The following is an 18,518-nucleotide window of genomic DNA, read 5'->3' on the forward strand; positions in this document are numbered from 1 at the left end:
GACACGTTTGGACATTTTTTTTTAGTCTTAATTTTATTTTATTAACTAAATATAAAAAAACGATTAATAAATCAATTTTTTTCTGTTATAAAATTTGAGATGAAAAATTAACAAGGTACGAATTTTTATTTTTATTTTTATTTTTATGTTATGAAATTTGAATATTTGATTGGTTATATGACTTATTATGAACTGTTATATGTATTAAATATAAATTATATTATATATATTAAAATTATTATTTAATATCAAAATGTGTCCCAACTTGTCGAAATATGCATTTTTTTGTAATAAAATATGCGATTTTTTAAAATTAATGTATCGACGTGTCGTGCCGTGTCTCGTATCCTGTGTCAGTGTTCGTGCATCATAGATTGTAGATATAAATTGTTTTTTTTATATTTATGCTATGAAATTTGAATATTTGATTGGTTATATGACTTATTATAAACTGTTATATGTATTAAATATAAATTATATTATATATATTAAAAATATTATTTAATATCAAAACGTGTCCCAACGTGTCAAAATATGCCATTTTTTAAAATTAATGTATTGACGTGTCGTGTCGTGTCTTGTGTCCCATGTCAGTGTTCGTGCATCATAGATTGTAGATATAAATTGTGTACTTTTTATTTATGTATTCTAAGAAAGAGAAAAGGCCATTATCCCCTTCACACGTCATAATATATAGAGAAATTTTTTAATATTGATATAAATTGTGTCTTTTTTAATTACTTATAGTTATATATTTTGAAAAGTATATAATTATAATAATAAAAAAGTATAACTTTAATATTATAATTATGTACTTCTCGAATATATAATTGTAAACAAGACACATCTTACATGCTTTGAAATACAAATCATCCCATAACCAATTTAAAGAGTCAAAATTTGTAGGAATACAAGGGGAATCAATTAACTCACTCAAAAATATAATTAAGTTTGAGTTAACTCAAAAAAAAAAAAAAAGACAAACCATTTTCCCTAATATATAAACAGGAAACATAAATATTATATTTTAGGAATGAGTTTTTGGTCCACGCACCCTATATAAAGCTTCTTTCGCTAGTCTTCTTAACAAGATAGCAGTGTTATTGTTGACGAAGACTTAGTTAACATGGCACCTCCTCCTTCTTCTTCTTATGCTGCTGTTTCATTTCATCCCAAAATTTATGATGTTTTCATTAGCTTTAGAGGTGAGGACACTCAGAGCAACTTCACAAGCCACCTTCGTTCTGCTATTTGTCAAAAGCAGATCGAAGTATACATGGATGACGAAATGAAGAGAGGAGATGAGATCTCACCAGCACTTATCAAAGCAATTGAAGATTCATACATATCGGTCATCGTTTTCTCAGAAGATTATGCTTCCTCAAAGTGGTGCTTGGATGAACTCCTTAAAATACTCGAATGCAGGAACAAGGGACAGGATGTGATACCTGTCTTCTATAAAATTGACCCATCAAATGTGCGGAACCAGAGAGGGAGTTACAAGAAAGCCTTCAAAAAACACAAGAGAGATTTCAGCGAAGACAAGTTGAGCAAGTGGAAACAAGCTCTGTTTGAAGCAGCCAATCTAGCTGGGTGGGACTCTAGAAAATACGGGTAATTAAGTATTGTGTTTTTACAAGTTCATTTTTCATATGATGCTTAACAATCAACAGATATTAATATCTTTGTTTTCATTTCTTGAAAGTTGAAATTGACATCAACCCTGACTTGCTCCTACCACGTGCATTTTACACGGTTTCATATTAATATTCATTACCCGTACCTGCACAACATAGTGAAGAATTCTTTATGCAAAACTGATTACACCCTAATAGCAAGAAGTTAATGTTAGTTCTAGGATATTTTTATTGTTAAAAGATGCTATTACTGCTTACATAATGTATGATTGTACATCTAACCTTCGTTATAGCCACTAGTCCACAACTTGATTATAGCTTTAGCTAGCTACATCAGAATCTTATACATCAATTGCTTGGTAAAGATTTTATTTTACTTGAATTAAACCAAGGACAAAAAAGTAGAAGGACCACCAAACACATGTATCATATGGCAAAGCGATTGTTCCAGGAGTTTAAATTTCTAGGAATTGTGTTAAAACTTGGTAGGTAGAGTTTTACCACCCATGTGATTTTACCCGACTCGAATAGAACTAATCGAATAATTGATGAATCAATGAATAATGTTAAAAAAGAAAAAATAGAACAAAGGCCACAAATGTCATCCATGTATACGTACATTCCTTATGCTCTTTACCTTTTTAATTGTCACTATATATACATCCCATGCTCTAGCAACGCTGTTATTTTTCTTTCACAATGATTTATTACTCATTACTGTGTCTCTTCCATATATCCCCATGTGCATACTAATCCTAAATGTAATTACCAACATCCGGTTTGACATTCTCGATCCTTTCGGATCGATAAGAAACTCTATATGCATTTTATTAACCTGCATCATCTTGGAGGCACAATATCCTATGCACAGCTCCCACGCACTAGAAATATGGACACCCTCAAAAGCATCTTAAAAAGGAATTTTAAATAACACAAACTACCGTTATATGGAAGTAAAATATAAACAAAAATATACGTGGCATGAGATTGATGAAGTCTTATATTTCGATTTTTTATTTTAAGTGTTATACAATAATTCTACCCTTTCACTCACTTTAAATTTTATTTGGCACGTGTTAGGGACGAACAGACACTAATTCAAAAGATTGTCGAAGAGGTTTTGGAAAAATTGGAATCCAAGTACCCACCAAGGGAATCAAAATGCCCTTTTGGGACCGATGAAAACCTTGCACCTATTGAATCATTATTAAGAGAATTTCAAATCATTGGAATTTGGGGCATGGGTGGCATAGGTAAAACCACCATTGCTAAATGGTTATTTGGCAAATACTCTTCTCAATATGAAGGATCGTGTTTTATGGAAAATATAAGGGAAAATTTTGAAAAAGATAAACACGCACTACGCAATGATCTCGTTTCCAAGCTTCTAGAGGAATATGAGAGAAAAATCAATGTGGAATCCGTTGTTGTTAAGAGAAGGCTTTCTCGTAAAAGAGTTTTCGTTGTGCTTGATGATGTGAGTTCTTCAAAGCAATTAGAATATCTGGATGGAGAACTTCAATGCTTTGGATCAGGTAGTAGAATCATCATTACATCCAGAAACATGCATGTCCTCCTCTGGAAAGGAGTTGATGAAATAAAAATACATCATGTTAAGGAATTGAACCCAAAGGATTCCCTGCAACTTTTCAGCTTGAATGCCTTCAAACACAACCATCCTTTAACGGGATACGAAGTGTTATCAAATAGAGCAATTGCTTATGCTAAAGGCTTGCCATTAGTCTTAAAGGTTGTAGGTTGTTTTCTTCATTCAAAAACTAAAAATGAATGGGAAAGTGAACTACAAAAATTAAAAAGGATTCCCGATGATGAAATTCAAAGTAAGTTACAATTGAGCTATGAAGGATTAGATGATCAAGAGAAGGACATATTTCTAGACATTGCATGCTTTTTGAAGGGAAAACGTGAAGAGCATGTCGTGAGCCTGTTAAATGACTTCAATCCCCGTATTGGCTTAAGAAATCTTCAAGATAATGCTCTTATAACTATAGAGCATGATTTCGTAAAGATGCATGACTTGATACAAGAAATGGGTCGGGAGATTGTTCGTCAAGAATCTATCAAAGATCCTGGAAAACGCAGCCGATTGTGGGATCCAGAGGACGTCTATGATGTATTGAAATATAACAGGGTAAGAAAAAGACACTTATTTTTCTTTCAAGAAAAAAAATACAGATATTAAGGTATTGATTACTTATTAGTATTCTTTTGTTTGTTTGACAGGGAACTGATAAAGTTGAAGGCATAAATTTAGATATGTCCCAAATCAGAGATCTATGTTTGAGTGTTGACACATTCAGAAACATGATTAATCTAAGATATCTGAAATTATATTTGCCGTATGGTGTTAGAGATTGTAGTATGTTGTCCCTTGCTGCAGGTGTCCAATTATTTTCTAATCAATTAAGGTATCTCGCGTGGGATAGATACCTTTCAAAGTCTCTTCCATTAATGTTTTGTACGGAAAAGCTTGTTGAGCTTTCAATGCCAGACAACCACCTTGAGAAGCTTTGGGATGGAGTGCAGGTATATATATATGTATGCATTTCAGTTTATATTTTACTTGAAATATGAGAATTTTCCCATTACATGACTTTCATTTAACTGTTACAGGATTTGGTGAATCTAAAGAGAATAAACCTTCGTGGATCCACAAGGTTAATGGAACTCCCAGATTTCTCTATGTCGACAAATCTTGAAACAGTAGAGCTCTCCGATTGTGTAAGTTTGTGTCATATTCATCCATCTGTGTTATCTATCCACTCGCTTGTTACTTTGCGGTTATCTCGGTGCAAAAGTTTGATCAGTCTTGAAAGTGAGATTCACTTAAAATCTCTTGAATTTCTTTTCTTTGATGACTGCTCAAGCCTCAAGAAATTTTCGGTGTCGTCGGAGGAAATTAGAGAATTGAATTTCTGGTGCACAAGCATTGAAATATTGTCTTCAGCTATTAATCATCTCAGGAGACTTGAAAGTCTCACACTCGATGGCTCAAAACTTGAGAAACTTCCAGATGGGTTATCAGGTTTGAGAAATCTTAAAAGACTCTTCATTTACAATTGCCCCAAACTAAGGATTTACGAACAAGAGCTACGTAACATTTTTGATGGCTTGCAGTCCTTAACACATCTTTGTTTGAACGTGGGAAGTGACTTTTCTGAGTTACCTGACAACATTAGTGTATTATCATTGTTGCACTCATTAGATCTAAGCAGAAGCAATATCAAGTGTTTGCCTGGAAACATAAAGCAACTTACAAAGCTGAGAGTTCTTCGCTTAAGAGATTGCAAGAGGCTTGAGTCTCTCCCAGAGCTTCCACAATTCATTACACATTTGGATCTAAGCGGAAGCAATATCATGTGTTTGCCTGGAAACATAAAGCAACTTACAAAGCTGAGCTTTCTTGATTTAAGTCATTGCAAGAGGCTTGAGTCTTTCCCAGAGCTTCCACTATCAATAACAAAGTTACATCTTGAAGGAAACAATATTGAGAGTTTGCCTAACAGAATCAGGGAAAATATAAATTTAAGACATCTTGAGTTAAGTGAATGCAAGAGTCTTCGATCTCTTCAATGGCTTCCACAATCAATTGAACTTTTAGATGCCACTAACCGTGATTTATTGTGGGATTTACTGAAAATATTTTATTTTGGAAATTGCATGAACTGGGATGAAGATTCAATTTCCTCTATTTTGGGAAAGGCCGTCAAAATTCACTTTCCAGAATGCTCCAGAGATAATTGGACACCAAGGAATTTCATGACTATTAAACTTGATCGACCTGCAGAGATAGTGACTTATGTTTTCTGTGTAGTACTTTCTCCGTTCTCCTCCAATCAAGGTAAAGGCACTTTTTCTATCAGATGCTATCAAGATGTTAACACACATCGAAATATGTACTCTGCATCTCTTAAACCTATCAGAGGATTTATTGGTTTGAAATGGAAAGCTACTAGAGAATTGAATTCTGATTATGTTTACGTATGGTGTCAATCAGTTGATTACTTTCCCAAACAAAGTGCCACTTGCAACTCATCATTCAAATTCGTTGTTGAAAGTAATCGAAATGGTGAGCCACATCCCGATATCACAATCAAAGAGTGTGGAGTGTGCCCAATATATACTTTTTACAAAGCTTCTTAGTGAATGTTGTAAATAATAGTTTAGAATAGTAGTATAGAAGTCACATATCATGTATATCACTTTAAATTTTCTTTCTTTTAAGTTATATAATAGACTATCTACTGTGTTATTGAGACACACGAATTACCTATAAATCTCCTTGTTTATGATATTCAACAATGTATCAAGACCCTAAAAATCTTCCTGAAAACTGTCACCGTCGTCAGTTTTCGGCTACTGTCTGCCACCACCGTCCTCAACCAAAATAGTTTTTCGTCGACCATTTTGATCGAAATGTACATCAACGGAATGAGAAGAAGCTGATCTACCCAACGCCGCAAGATCCACCGTCATCAGAGGTTGCCAGTGCCGTGGACCACCTTTGAACACCGTTGACTGCCACCATCGATCACTTTTCAAGATAACTTCTAATTTTTCAACTTCTAAATGTTTGAAAAAATGAGTAATATTTAATTTTAAGAAAAAAAATAACAATTTAGATTATTGAAAAAAATCACAAATCTTTGCAATATTAGACGTAATAGGATATGTGTTTTTGGGTCTTTTCATTTAGTAATTAGCTTTTGTGCAAATGTTTATTCTCTTTTTTGTCTGTTTATCTTCATCATCTTCTTAAATGAACATGTAATAACCAATATAAAATTATAAATTAAAGAAAAAAAAATTAAAAAATATGTAAAATTAATACAAAATATTTTAAATTTAAAATGGCATCTATCATTATGAAAAAATAAATTATAAAAATTTAATCAATATAAAAATGAATGACCATTCAGTAACCAGTGACCTTCCAATTTGGTAAACTCAGTTGCATTATTTACTAGAAAAATATTAGACATGTGTTGCATCATTATTCTTATAGGCAAACGTAGATAGATGTTATCCTTAATAAATTATTTCAGTCCATATCAGGAAATCGTTCATACTCCTTAAAAAATTTCGTACAAGTATTTTTTATTAAATTTTTTTAACATAAAATTTTAATTATATATGTATAACCAATATAAATATTATAAATTAAAATATAAAATGTTATTTTTCAAAAAATATGTATAATTAAAATAAAAAATTATGAAAAAATATACAAAAGAATTTAAATTTTTAATTTAAATAAAAAATGACATCTGTAAAAAAAATATAAAAATTTAATCAGTATAAAAATGAATAATTATTCAGTGACCATCCAACTCTTGCATCGTAAAAAGATGTTAGCCATTAAGTATTTCACATACTATTTTAATGATTCCCACTACTTTCTAAATGAAAAATTGTTAAGCCTATTAATAATGTTTAATATTATGTCTATTGTGTGAAAAAATATTTAACATTTGAAATTCAAACTTTTTAAATTTGAATTTTGAACTTGATTGGTAGGAAAAGAGTTGAGCATTTAATGTTTTTTCAGTGGAAAAAAATATATACGTAAATTTTTTTAATATAATATAAAATTATAGATTAAATGAAAAATTAAAAAATTGTAAAAATATATGTAGAGATGATAAAAAATAATTTAAATTTGAAATTTAACTACAAAAAAATAGCAGTAACTATGTACCTATTACGAATAAGTCTAATTGCTGATGTTAATAATGAGTTGCCAATTCCATTAATAAAAATGGGATATAGTTAATCCTAAAATAAATGAGATATAAATGGAATCCTCATAAAAATAGGAGTTACCAATGCTCATAATGATAAGATGGAAAACGAAAAAAAAAAAACAAATGAATGAAAAATATTTTATTTTAATTCGAAATTTAAAATATTTAAACTAAATAGTTAGTGCGAAAAGAGTTCAGAATTAATTAGTGGCAGACGCAATAGGAATTGAGCAAGGAGACTCAATAGTTGAGAAGGATCCATTGGATGCACCATTGGATTGAGAAACTTAGTTTTTCTCTAAACTTTCAAAGAGGATAAGTAAAATGTTGAGATAATGAACAATATAGTATGTTTGAGTAGTTTGTCTAGCCATGGACTTAATCATTGTGTGTGTATTAAATGATGAACACATCTCTTGCCTTGACCATAGGTCGGCTTGGTGTGATTTAGACTTTGTGTTGTTGAGAAAGCAAAGTAAAAAGTGAACATTACTTAAGATAGGGAAACCTTAAGAAAACAATACGGGTCCTTGTTAAATGAGTTAAAGCACAGACTAAATGAATAGATAAAAGAGAATATCGATTTGAATGTAGTAGGTTAGTTCATACACTGATTGTCTTCACATTTTGGAATAGGTTGTGATATTGAGAAAGTATTGTGATTTCTTGGATACTAGGAGTATATTGGAGGACGTTGCTTGACAAGAAAGCTTTCGGTCCTTGGGGTTAATCCTCGTTTGTTCCACCAGGCTCCGAGGGAGGATGGTTCTTTAATATGGTATATTGAAAATGATTTGTTATATATTGCATGTATATGTATGTATGTTTGTGTGCCACACAAGACGGTGTTTCCTTGTGTGAGACATAAGACGGCATTTCCTTATGTATAGTATGAGACATTATTTTCTCATACGGTATGTTGGAAAATAGTGTTTCCTTGCGTAATGCATACTTGTTATATTCTCTAGCCAGTAGAATTTGTTTATTGTACACATTCATTGATATACATATTCTTATGCATACATTATTTTATACTATTTATGCCTAAAATGAACCTGGAGGTGGAGGAGCCCTCCAAGGACCCCTAGTTTGCTGAGATTATCATCTTACCCCGCGTTATGCGGATTATCATTTTAGGTACAGTAGCTGATTGTTATGAGGCATCGCGTGACAAGAGGTCGGAGGAGAGATACTAGCTGACCTGATAGTCATGTTTTGATTGACATTTCATTTTGTACATGACATGATGTTATTCTTTGGAGATGTACATGCCATGTATTCTTTTGATGAGCATAGGGGATGTCTATGCCATGTTGATAGTTGTATATGTGTTGTTAGTGATGTACACTGAGGTCTATGTTACTTATTTAATTGCATCTCTTTTGAGTATTTGATGTGATTATCTAAGTAACATCATGGACATTATTTGGGTAATATGTTTCATCTATGTTGAGTTATGATTGAGATATATTCAAACTGCTAATCAGGTGGAAATGAAAAGGGGTGGGAAATGTCCTAGTGGTCCAAAATACAGATGAAATGTCATCCATTTTATTTTGGCCATAGAAGTGATAAAGTTTGCAATACATAAGGAAAAAGAAAAAGTTAACCAGTTAGCTCCGTATTTAAATTATAAAAGTATGCTGCACTTATTATCATATGAATATTAATTAACCGGCTGCAGACGGGGCGTTACGTTACAATATAGAATTCTGATCTTTGCTTATTGGTATTCTATGGTGCCTATGGATATTTGAGGGATGCAATATATGTATCAAGTGTAAGTAAGGGGAGAAGTCTTTGGGTGGTCAAAGACATTGATTCCCTCCCATATCTTTGAAAATGTTGTTGATATAACTTATCTCATCACTCCTTTGGAATTGAATGGGCTATATAAGCAAAAGGTTAATCTTGTTAATTCTTCTCTTAGGCAATCACCTCCTTTCATGAAAAAAGAACAAAGCTTGCAGCTTGGAAGACTGCAAATCGACATCCTCGGCCACTCCCTTCACCTCCAGGAATGCCCAAATCATATAACAAAAGAGAGTTAGTGGAGTTGGTAGCTAAAAGTATAATGAGCATGGTAGTATTGCCATAATTGGAGCCAAATGAGACGCTGTGTCTGGACTGTTGTATAATATTTTATATTTTATTTTAATCCCCAAATATTATAGTTTAATAATATTTATTGCTATTGATCAATAATTTTGCTGTTTATTACCAGAACTAATCTGGATATAAGGTAATTATGTCAAGAGATCAAATGTATTCATGAAGATTTCATGTTTTCCTTTTTTTTTTTTAACATGAGAGTTTATTGAATGGCTTTGAACGTTGTATTATCTATTTCAATGTATTAAATTGGGTTGTAAAAAAGTATGAATTCCTCTGGGGGGTAGACTATGTCAATGTAACTGTGATCTAGGGAGGCAAAGATGTGGGCTTCAGTACGTGGTTGTAAAAAAGTATGAATTCCTCTTTTGGGGGGGTAGACTATGTCAATATAACGGTGATCTAGGGAGGCAAAGATGTGGGTTTCGGGATGTGTGTGTGTGGAGAGAAAGAGAGAATTGGGGGCTTTATAGGGTTGGAGATGCTTTGGTGTGAGTCATGTTGTTTTGCCCTTATGGGTCCCATTGTGAGTGAGGCAGCCACCCTCACCTGCCTATGTATGGGAGGGGATTAGGTGTAGTAAAGAGACATTTGTCTCACTTCAGGCCTACACAAATTTAACCCCTATAATGAGCTTAACTTATCAGTGCAAAGTATTGGTCATGTAACTCATGTTGAAAGAGTATATTGCTCCAAGATTGCATCAAATATAATAATAATTTTTGAAAATGTTTTGATGATATCAATAATAGCTCCAAGTTGAAGATCAAGGATTAAAAAAAAAATGTTATATTTACGAATTTTTTATTTACAAATTACATTAATTTTTACAAACTACGTTAGTTTGACCGGTCATACACTAATCAAGAGTGTATGACCGGTCATACTTAGTGTAATTTGTAAAAAAAAATTATAAACAGATACTTCCCTTTAGAAAAATAATATTTCCTTCCAGATCAAGATTCATTCTTATTTCTTTTTCTCTCTTGGTTATCCCTATTGTTATGGAATATTATTCGTATCGTAACTACTCACCTAAGAATCTATCAAAGGATAAATCCTCAACTATCCTAACAATATAGAAGCCTTATCTCAACAGAAAGGAGGCCGAATCCTTCTACAACTGGGAGTTCCACACAAACCCTAGAGGTAACCCTTATAAATAAGAGGCTAAAGACCCTAGGTATACACTTTTAACCTATTTACTATTGCTGCCAACACTGTGCACACACCCACGTCTTAGGCTATAAGCCTATTGTTTGTGGGCAGTAATTGAGACATTGACTATAAGCCAAATACATACCAGATTTTACGATATCTCTGAGCGCATACCATATGATATAGCAATACGGTCCAGGACATAACACCTAGCATCTGTTTCTATCTCTTCCGTCTTAGTTTAAATCAGATGATCAAATGTGGGTTCATGCGGTTATGTCTATGCCTACACCAAGAACGGCTCTTGCTCTTTATGCATGGAAACAAATTGATCGTCTAACATCAAATTCAGATTATTAGTAAGGTATCCGTATAAAAAACAATCTCCAATTTTAATATAATAATACCCATTGTACTTCTAAAATTAATACCATATCAAAACATAGAATATTCCTTAATTTAGATATGATCTAACGGTTAAAAAATAATAGTAAGATTTGTAAGATTGAGGAGATAATAAATATAACCTGCCCCAATTTTTTTCTTATTAATTTTCCCAATTTTAAGTTGCTATTGAGGACCAGTATTTGTCCCGTTCGTGAAACAATTTAGTTCTCAAAATATTCTTTACTCCATATCTTTTCCTCGACAAGAAGATACAATCTTTGTTTCTTATGGCGTTTGCCATAAGCCATGTAATACGTCAAAACAAGTACAACTGTAAGTAATCAAACCAAAACAGTTGCATAGTATCACTCTCACCACAACGAAATGGATTTTGCAGTTTCCAATGAATAGAGAGCCACGGTGTTAGTGAAAGGGAGAGATCATTTGTAATCAGCCAATAATTAAAACTCAAAAGTTTAAGAAAGGAAGACAATGCATAGAGTATTAACCCTGTGTGATTTTTCAACACGCAGGGAATTGAAAAAATATAATATATAATTAGCTAAGTTGCTTTGTTATATATTATAAGTTGTTGAAATTTGAAAGCCATGTACATTTCAAGAGTTGAAAAATTATTAAATGACCTTAAACCCTTCAAAAAGGTGAAGGGAAAAACATTATTCTGTTGGATGATATATTATACAAAAGGTGTGTTGATAGCTTGCAAAAAATGAAAAGAAATAGACTAAAGTAAATATTGCTATATGATATTGATTGAGCGTGTTCCTCAATCGATTCAAATCGCGGTGATCAAACCGAAAAATTGATAATTAAATTAATCGAAAATCGAAAAACTGAAAAAAAAAAAATCACAAAATTTAATTGAATTGGATGGGTTTTCGGTTTAGTTGATGAAAACTGATTCAATGATTCCTGAACCATGCCCTCTACCTACTTGGGTCTTTCCTCAATCATAGCCCCAAAATCATATAGCAAAATTCTAACCCAAGATTCATTAACTCATCAAGCTAGAGAAAGTGGGTTGTGCTTATCTATGTTATGTTTGTTATTTTTGGTAAGATACATTGTATATTTTTATTGCATAGGTTATTGTTTTATAGCAACTCCTCTAAAATGAAATTTGGATTACTCCGTATCTCAGTCAACCACACTATAAATTTTTTATTGGAGGTAAAAGATGGTAATTCAACTTTTTGTTTACTATATTGAAAATTAGATTATCGTTTACTGATGCTTCTAGATTGCACAATAATCATCATTCCAATTTTACAAAGTTGATACATATAAAAGATGTGTTATTTGCACAAAAATCATCATACAAATTTTAGGCTTTTCAAAAAATCGAAAACTGATCCAATCCAAACCGAATAAAATTGAATTGGATTAGACTTGAAAAAAAATCCAAACCAAATAAACGATTATATGATCAAACTGAAGAGATTGGATCGGATAATTTTTGCTTCCAAAACTCTTCCAATCCAGATCATGAACACCCCTAATATTGATTGTTAATTATATTTTCTAATAATTTGCAAAATATCAAATTTGAGACCTCTCAACACACTAGCCTATTTAGATCATCTTATTTTTAAGCTAGAAACTACTTATAAGCTAAAGCTAAAAAAAGAGCTTAAAAAAGAAACTAAAAGCTGTTTGGAAATTACATAACATTTTTAGCTTAAAAATTACTTAAAAGCACATATTTCAAAAAAACTATCTCTCTATCTTTATCACTCTTCATTTAAAAAAAAGCACACAATTCAAGAAAAACAAATAAGAGCTTAAAAAAAGCTCCTCCTAAGAGCTTTTAGTTTTCAGCTTTTTCTTCATTATAAAAAAAGATCTTTTCGTTATAAGAGCTTTTCCCAAAACATGTTTGGCTTAGCTTATGCTTATAAGTAGCTTCTAGCTTAAATAAGAGAGGATCCAAATAGGCACTAAATATACTCACCAACCCAAAATAAAAATAAAAATAAGAAACGTTATTTACACTTGCCGCTTGACAAAGGGGAAATTGAAGCTTAATGCATCATGCATGCCTCTTGGTTGAGACCTAGAAATTTTTAAAGGGTTTAAGTTTTCTTATGTTGTAGGAGAGAAAAAAAAGTAGAGAGAAGTTAAATGTGGGTCCCATATTTTATATTAAAAAAAAAAAGAAAAATTAATTGGCACGGAAAACGAATTTGTGTAGGAAAATAATGTAATCTCATGTGGCATGAGAGTATTATTTCCCATTTTTGAAAGAGGCAAGCTACAGCTTATTTTTAAGTAATTTTTTTTTGTTAGGATGGTAATTAAGGGGGAACAAAACCCTTTTTTAAGGAATATCTCTACCAATAAATCGAATAACAAATTACAATAACTATTGAAGTCACACCAAACATAAGACTCAAAACTCTTTTGTAAGAAATAACTTTACTAATGGACCAAATAACAAATCACAATAAGCAAATTGATACTATATTTCAACCGAAAACTTTAAAATTATAAATTTATGGATATTTTACATTTATATAATCCTCATTAATTCATGTTTAATCCACATGGACTTCACTTACACATACTTGAATATTTCAATCATATTTAAGTAATAATTCCATAGCACTGGGGAAGTACTTAATGAAGTTTAAACTTCTATGCGTAAGAAATAAAAAATATATATGATTTGATATAAGTCACGTTTATTATTAAACTAATTCTATTATTGTAAGAAATAATGCCCAGATTGCAAAATGCTGTACTCCTTTGATTTCAGCCATTTACGATTTTAAAACATAATCAATCAGTTTATTATTATTATTAATATTATTATTATTGGCACGGACACGAAACCCTGTAGGGAGAAAAACAATAGTGCTCTTAAAACCTAACTGTCTGTACTTTTTTTTTTATTATTAATATTTTAGATAAAAAAAATTTAATAATAAAACTTCCACTGGATTTTATTTTATTTTTTAACGTAGAAACGTTGGTCCTCTCGGCACATCGGTTTCTTTGCTTTTTTTTTTTTTTAATATATATTCCCTTATTTAGAGTTGTGTGAAGCGCTTTTATTTTTTTAGGCTCCTAGAATTATGCTATCTACATATTTCTATTGTTATGCACAAATACCAGTGGTCTATCTTAATTTAGTGACTCTTTATGAAGTTTCAAACTTAAGTTTCTTTTAAATTTATATAAGTGAAATGACTTGTACAATTAGAACAATTGTAAACCCAATATTGAGTTATGTTTATGCTTCTTATAATTTGTCTGTCACTACCAGCTTAATAAAGAATAGCGACAATAGGTAGCAGTATAACTGATGAAGATTCTCTTAGCCCAAAAATAAGACCTGATCAATATCTAGAAACAAAGGTTGGGGGCAGTGCACTTGTGCGGTGCCAACTGCCAGCAATTCTGAATTGCCGAAAACCAAGCAGAGAGAAGGATCTCTACTTTGGGAAAATATTTTTGGTAATACAAATATACCAAAATATGAAGGGAAAAAAAAAATAACACATCATTTATTAAATATAAAAAAATAAATCAGTTATATTACCCTTATTTTTATGATTATTTCTTTTTATATCCTTCTTATTCTTTTCTTTTCTTTTTTGTAAGAAAATACCTACTTTCGTTACACCAAAAATTTACTTATACTTTGGTCCTCCCAAACCAAATGAAAGAGTGTATGGTTGCAAATAGTTACCAGGAAATCCATCATAGTTAAGACAAAATTCAACTAGCAACACTAACAAGAAATCAATATAACGGTATTTTATAATTTATGGGTGTCACTATAGCTGGCCTAGAAAAGGTAAGTACCCCAAAGCTGTTCCTTGCGCACTCAGACTTGGTATATAAAATTCATGTTTCTTGTTGGTCACACTAGAATGTTTTCTTAAAAGGCCAAACCAAATATCATAACTACTTGATCCGATTAAGACTAAAACTCATAAACAATTTCATTTTCAAAATGTGACTTTCTTGGAATGCATAGAAAAACAAGGAGAGAAAGAAAGAAAGAAAGAAAAAGGCATCTTAGCAGCATTATAATTTTATACATTCTTGTGGCAACAAACAGCTAGATAATACCACCACCACCAAATATGTCACTTACTATTCTTAATAAAAAAGCAAAAGTCCCATTTAATAACATATTGGCCCTTTACACTGATAGTGATGCGTTATAACAAGATAAAGGATTGGTTATGATCCATTTAACTTACACAACTGTGTTTTACTTAGTTATGCAGTTTCAGACGCCGAATAGAACAAGTCATCATTGTTTTTTACAGCAACACTTGGCAAGCTCAATGTAGAGCCGGCACCCTCGTAACCTTTTTCCATTACCTCTTCCTTTCCTTAAAATTAAAATAGAGCAACCAAATGACCAAACCTTCCTTCACTTCGATGCTTTGAGTTGCTCTTCACCTTTATGGCTTTTACTTTTCCAAACCCACAAAGAATCAGCCATAAAACATAGATCAGAAAACTGTGAAACAACAAAAGACTAAGCCTATAGCAGAAACATGGACAGGCTCATAAGACTAGACCCATCAAACATAGTCCCAATAAGGGTTGAACCAGGGCAAAAATGTCATGGCCAAATCACCTTACGCAATGTTATGTACACCATGCCAGTGGCCTTTAGGCTTCAACCATTGATCAAGACCCGTTACACAGTGAAGCCTCAATCAGGGATCATATCCCCTTTAGCCACACTAACTATAGAGATCCTTTATCATCTCCCACAAGGCTCTAATCTCCCACACTCTTATCCTTATTCTGAGGACTGTTTCCTCCTACACAGTGTGGTTGTTCCTGGAGCAACCATCAAAGAACCTTCCTCCATGTTCGAAGCAGTCCCCAATGACTGGTTCACCACCAAGAAAAAACAAGTCTTCATTGACAGTGGCATCAAAATCATGTTTTTAGGCTCACCCATCTTGGCTCAACTTGTTGCAGATGGCTCAATGGATGACATAAGAGAAGTTCTTGAATGCTGTGACCCAACATGGAAACCCGTTGACTCAATAGACTCACAAGGCCATACACTACTCCATTTGGCTATTTCACAAAGAAGACCAGACCTTGTTCAATTACTCTTAGAATTCAAGCCAGATATAGAAGCAAGAAACCGTTCTGGTTCAACTCCACTTGAAGCAGCATCTTCCTCAGGAGAAGCCTTAATAGTTGAGCTTCTATTAGCTCACAAGGCCGTTACAGAGAGAACAGAATCATCCACATGGGGACCAATTCACCTAGCAGCAAAAGAAGGACACTTAGAAGTTTTGAGGCTCTTATTACTCAAAGGTGCAAAAGTTAACTCACTCACCAAAGATAACAACACAGCTTTACACCTTGCAGTTGAAGAGCGTAGAAGAGACTGTGCTAGACTCCTACTGGCAAACGGTGCAAGAACAGATATACGCAATGCAAGAGATGGTGACACCCCTCTACACATAGCAGCAGCCATTGGTGATGAGAACATGGTCAAGCTCTTGCTCCAAAAGGGTGCAAACAAAGATGTGAGAAACATACTAGCCAAGACTGCATATGATGTTGCAGCAGAGAATGGACACACGCGCATCTTCGATGCGCTTCGGTTTGGGGACAGTTTATGCGTTGCAGCGAGAAAGGGTGAGGTTAGAACATTACAGAGATTGCTTGAGAGTGGTGCAGCCATTAATGGAAGAGACCAACATGGATGGACAGCGTTACATAGAGCATGCTTCAAGGGAAGAATAGATGCTGTTCGTGTTCTTCTTGAGAAAGGGATAGATGTGGATGCAAAGGATGAAGATGGTTACACTGCGTTGCACTGTGCTGCAGAGTCTGGACATGGTGATGTGACAGAGGTGTTGGTGAAGAAGGGTGCAGATGTTGAGGCTAGAACCAATAAAGGTGTTACTGCGTTGCAGATAGCAGAGTCTTTGCATTATGTTGGGATAACTAGGGTACTTCTCAATGGTGGGGCTAGTGGGGACAATATTGGTCAAGTGGTAGAGCCAGAACCTGCAGTGATTCCAGTTGAAGGTAAAATGATGAAGATGAAAATGAAGATGAAGAAGAAGAAGATAGGAAGAAGTGGAGAGGTTCGGGGTAGCTTTGATCGTTCAACGGCTTTGGCTGTGCTTTAGTTGGTATTGCTCATGATTTGGTTCATGAAATTTAGTATTCAAACTGAGATGATTGTTGGTTTTTTGGGGGGATAACTTGTGCAGGAAATTAATTGTAGATTTGTCAAACATGTTCTTTCCATTGGTTATTAGTTATTGCAATACATATCATTGTTAAAGTTTATGAACAATATTAAATGCTATCAAATAAGTGAATAGAACTTGTGAATGAACTAGATAGAAAATTCCAAATGAAATGATGAAAACTCTAAGACAAGCAAGGTAAAAAAAATCAACAACTGAAGTGCTGGTCCCACTGAAGTTTGGTTGTTTGATGGAAATTAATCCCAATGAAGTGCAATGTATTCCATCAGGATTTTAAAGGATTGAAAAAAATCATGTGGTATTTGATTAGGATTTTAGAGTCCGTCCAAATCCAGTGTATTCAATCAAGATTTTAAACAAAGGAAAAATAATCTTTTGGTATTCAAAAATCTATCGATTTCAGTGAATTTTCTATTGGTGTGAATTTCGTGAGACTTTTTAGTGGGAAGTATAAATAGGATGCCTCTCTCACCTTAACCTCTAGGAGTTCTTGATTATAGTGCTTCTTCTTCCTTTGGCGGGTTGGCTTGCTCAAAATCGGGTTTCGCCAAAGGAGCTTTGTTAAAGCTCAAAAATAGAAGATTTTTCAGTGATTCTCGTCACAAAACAACACAGAAATAACAACCCAATAAGATTTTAATCTAATCCATCTCAAAAATAGCAAATTTTTTAGCGATTTTTGTGAGCTTTTGAATGTTTAAAAAATGATTTTTCAAACTGAGTCGCGATTTTTCTTGCACAGGAATATGTATTTTTGTATTAAAATCAAGGGTAAAGTGTGTGTCATTTTAAAGGATGTAAAGTTGTATCTTTTTAAGAGAGAGAAAGAGATAGATAAAGGAAGAGAGAGAGTTGACAAAAAAAATAAAGATGTGGGTCCCGCCTCTTTGTGAGAGTGAAAGGATGTAAGTTGTGTCATTTATAAGGATAAACACTTTTTCCTAAAATCAATGGCAAAACAACAGGGGAACCAAAACTCCTAAACCAATTTTTGTTTTAGATAAGTGAAACGAAATCGATTTAAAGAAAAATTGAAATTTTCATAATATAAACCCTATGTTTCGTTACAATAAATTCATGAATGAAATTCCTTTGCTACAATAAACGATTTCAAACAATTTTTGTGTCAATAAATCACTAAAAAAATATTTTTCAAAAGCCACAAAGCAAAGGTTTCAATGTATTGATTGAAAGTAATTTGAGAAATTTTCTAAACATTCATGTAATAA

General features: G+C 32.8%; 2 protein-coding genes across 2 annotated transcripts; both read left to right on the plus strand.

The window, feature by feature from the left end:
- Positions 1-1,126: 1,126 nt before the first annotated feature.
- On the plus strand, positions 1,127-5,895 carry LOC133289417 (disease resistance protein RPV1-like). The gene is made up of 4 exons (XM_061487346.1): positions 1,127-1,614; positions 2,718-3,789; positions 3,882-4,184; positions 4,272-5,895. Exons 1-4 carry the CDS (start codon positions 1,127-1,129, stop codon positions 5,799-5,801), a joined length of 3,393 nt encoding a protein of 1,130 aa, XP_061343330.1. The 3' UTR covers positions 5,802-5,895.
- A 9,699-nt stretch (positions 5,896-15,594) lies between these two features.
- LOC133289393 (protein VAPYRIN-like) lies at positions 15,595-17,205 on the plus strand. The gene has a single exon (XM_061487313.1). The coding sequence runs from the start codon at positions 15,595-15,597 to the stop codon at positions 17,203-17,205; it is 1,611 nt and encodes a 536-aa protein (XP_061343297.1).
- The last annotated feature ends 1,313 nt before the right edge of the window (positions 17,206-18,518 follow it).

Source organism: Gastrolobium bilobum, unplaced genomic scaffold, assembly GCF_033153095.1.
Source record: "Gastrolobium bilobum isolate Gb01-03AN ecotype WA unplaced genomic scaffold, APGP_CSIRO_Gbil_v1 utg3711, whole genome shotgun sequence".
Lineage (NCBI taxonomy): Eukaryota > Viridiplantae > Streptophyta > Magnoliopsida > Fabales > Fabaceae > Gastrolobium > Gastrolobium bilobum.